The 3,272-nt window shown below is 35.7% G+C and overlaps 1 protein-coding gene across 1 annotated transcript; it reads right to left on the reverse strand.

Annotated features, from left to right (window-relative positions):
- On the reverse strand, nt 405–2,631 carry LOC107609868 (U-box domain-containing protein 1-like). Its single transcript, XM_016311920.2, has one exon. It carries the CDS (start codon nt 2,564–2,566, stop codon nt 512–514), a length of 2,055 nt encoding a protein of 684 aa, XP_016167406.1. The 5' UTR covers nt 2,567–2,631; the 3' UTR covers nt 405–511.

Here is a 3,272-nt window from a genome sequence, read left to right on the forward strand (position 1 = left end):
ACTATCTAGTAAGAGGTGTCAAGTGATAAAAACAAATTAAAAAAAAAATTGTCTTTGAAATTTATCAAAAATATTAACAATAATTTTAAGTTTTAATTTTATCACAAAAATTTTTTATTTACATCAAAAATATTTTTGCTAGCTAATTTTTTAAGAAGTTTAAGATCAATTTAGCAATAATTTTACAAGAACAACCTTTAACACAAGTAAATCGAATATAAAATTCTATCATTGGCGATCAGAAATACATTTGATGTAAAATGAAAATTTTTAGAACAAAATTAAAATAAAATAATATTTAATAAATTTTTAAAATTTTTTCCAATTTTCAGTGCTAAAAAAAGCGTGGATAACAAGTGTTTACTAAAGAAATGTGATTGAATCCAACAAAGAAATTAAAAATGTTTTGACAACTTTGTAACTAAGTGATCTAAGAATTATTTGCTAGTGAAAAATCATGGTAACAAACTTATAAGAATGACAAGAAGAATATACAAAATACATGTATGAATCAAAGAGAATGATGAGGCTGAGAGCAGCATCTATTGAGCAACCTTAACAATGCATCAGCCTTCCTTCTAGCTCTCAATGAGCCATGAGCAGCCAAGCTTTGAAGCGACGGCACGCTCCTTGGATTCGCCAGCAACCGCCGCGCAACCACCTCGGTCTCTTCCTTGCACAATCCTAGAAGAAGTGTTATAGAATTTTCCTTCCCTTTGACTGATCCAAATCTTAGAAGATCAATGAGAAGTGGCACCAACTCTCTACTATTCCTTATTTCTTTTAGTCCTTGTGAGCATCCAAGTAACAAAGCAAGAACTGATAATGCATCATCAGTAATGCTAGCTTTATCATCCATTAGCAATTCAATAAGCACATCAACTGCACCAGAACTCACAATTATTGATTTGTTTGGATTGTACACTGCAAGGTTGAATAGTGCAGTTGCTGCATCTCTTTTCCCAACTGGTGTGCCTTCTTTCAAGAGTAGGACTAATGCAGGAACCGCCCTCGGCCGCGCTCCGATTTGAACCTTGCATTCATCTAACATACTCAAGCTGAATATTGTTGCTGCAGCATTCTCTCTGGCTTCCATTGTTCTCCCTTGTTCTAGAACTTGGACTATTTTGTCCACTGCGCCGGCCGACATGAGCAGAACCTTGTTGTTATCATAGATTGATAGGTTGAACATGGCAGTCACTGCATGTTCCTGGATTCTTGGATCATGTGATCCAAGTAGTGTTACCAGAAAAGGAATAGCACCTACCTCAGCTATGATTCGCCGGTTGTCCATGCCGGTTTTCGCGAGTAAACGAAGCTCATAGGCAGCTTGTCTTTGTGTGTCAGCTGAGCCTGTTGCCAATTTTCCAACCAGAAACTCTGCTGTCATTTTCACAGCATCTGCAGCCGCTTTGTTGGCAGAGATGTGATCAATAGCGCCGTCATTTGAGTTCTTCTTATTGCTCTTTTCCTCGGAAACAGAAGAATTAGGCTCATTCAATGGAACATTGTTGTCATAGCACCATTGCTGAACAAGACTTTTCAGTGCATAATTTGGTATCAGAGCAGTGTGGATTAGCCTCTGTCCACTTTTGGGGCAAGTATGGTGGCCAGAGTTTATCCACTGCGCAATCGAATTTCGATCATATGTGTGGCCGGATGAAACAATCACAGGATCTCTCATTAAGTCAAGCGAAATTGGGCAGCGAAATTCGTCAGGAATTGACATGGATTGAGAAGATGAAGAGCTATCATTGACTTTGTTGTACAAATATGAACAAGATTCTTTCTTACTTTCTTCATTTTCTCCATCTCTGAAAATCATTGATTTGGAATAAGAAACAAGAGATATGAGGTTGTTTATGTTTGACACAACCACTAGTCCTCCTGTTCCTGCTTGATTCTGAGCTTCAATCTCCAACTTTGAAATTTCTATATCATAATCTGATATAGTTCTCAAACCAATGCTGCTTAACAGTTCTTCCATTTTACCAAAATCCATATAGCCCTTGTTCTTCTTGTTTTGCATCATGTTGTTGGCCATTACTTCTAGAAGCATTTCTCTTCTTTGGAGCTCTCTAGGATCAATGGTTAACTCGGCTCGCTTCGCTTGTTTGTGAAGAAGATCCACTTGCTCCCTTATATCTGCAGTTATGTTGAGCAATCTAAGAGGCAAGATATCAAGGGCTCTTCCCATCTCTTTAACAAGAACATAGAATTGGTTTGAGATGAATTCTAACTGAATCAGGCCCCAAAGGGTGCTTGCATCTTTGATTTCTTGGATCAAAACCTTACCCCTTGTGATCACTGATAAAAGCTCAGTGAAGCAAAGAGTTGAAGAAGGAGGGAGTGGTGTTTCTGCCTCTTGAATCTCTTCAAACAATGAAGAGAGAAGCTTGATCCTCCTTATCATGGATGAGACATTCCTCATTTGCACAAATGGAAGCTTCTCTATTGAGACAACTTCATTGGATATGTGAACCAAAGAATCTAACAATGTCTCAGTTGGTAACAATCCTGGTGAAGAGATAGTCATAGTGGATAGAGTAAGAGCATCACAATCCATAGTTGTTCCTCACATTATAAAGCATAAATGTTTATGATCATTCTTAGTGTTATGGTTGACAAAGTAATAAGCTTGTTAATTGGATTTTAAATAAAATATAATAATGTCAAGCGTTGCTGAATGAAATTCATGGGACCTTGACTCTTTCTGTTTGTCCAATTATTGCTAAGGACAAGAAGGAAAAGACATTGGAGGAGACTTGAGGATTCATATGTTGCTGCCATTTGGAGGATTTTCCTGCCTTGCAACATTTTCTTATTCAAGCCTTAGATATTTTAGTTTATTTGATGAGCCATGTCAAACATATAATTTTCAATTGTTTTCTTTACTTAGGGATATTTTTGTCCTATCTCACAAATGAATATCTGCAACTTGACTATTCAATTTCAATATAGATGTGTACATTCTTTTGGAAAATAATTTTATAACATCAAATTTATATTTATAGTTAATTCTCTTCAATATATTTTGGTGTAGTCGTTGCTCTAACAGATAAACTCTTCTTGTTCCCCATAGGTTTTGTTTGGTAATAATAAAATATTAAGAAACACAAATCTATTTAGAAACTAGAATACAAGACGTACAAAAACAAACTCTGATAATTTAGTTTTTTTTATCCATAAAAAATCAGAACTTTAAGTCTTATATTAGCATAGAATAAATTTCTACTTTATAATATTAAAAAACATCACACTTTCCATGGTTG

Source organism: Arachis ipaensis, chromosome B07 (genome assembly GCF_000816755.2).
Source record: "Arachis ipaensis cultivar K30076 chromosome B07, Araip1.1, whole genome shotgun sequence".
NCBI classification, from domain to species: Eukaryota; Viridiplantae; Streptophyta; class Magnoliopsida; order Fabales; family Fabaceae; genus Arachis; species Arachis ipaensis.

What these genes read in the sequence shown, in the direction of transcription:
- LOC107609868 (XM_016311920.2), bottom strand. Translation starts at nt 2,566, where the DNA reads ATGGATTGTGATGCTCTTACTCTATCCACTATGACTATCTCTTCACCA.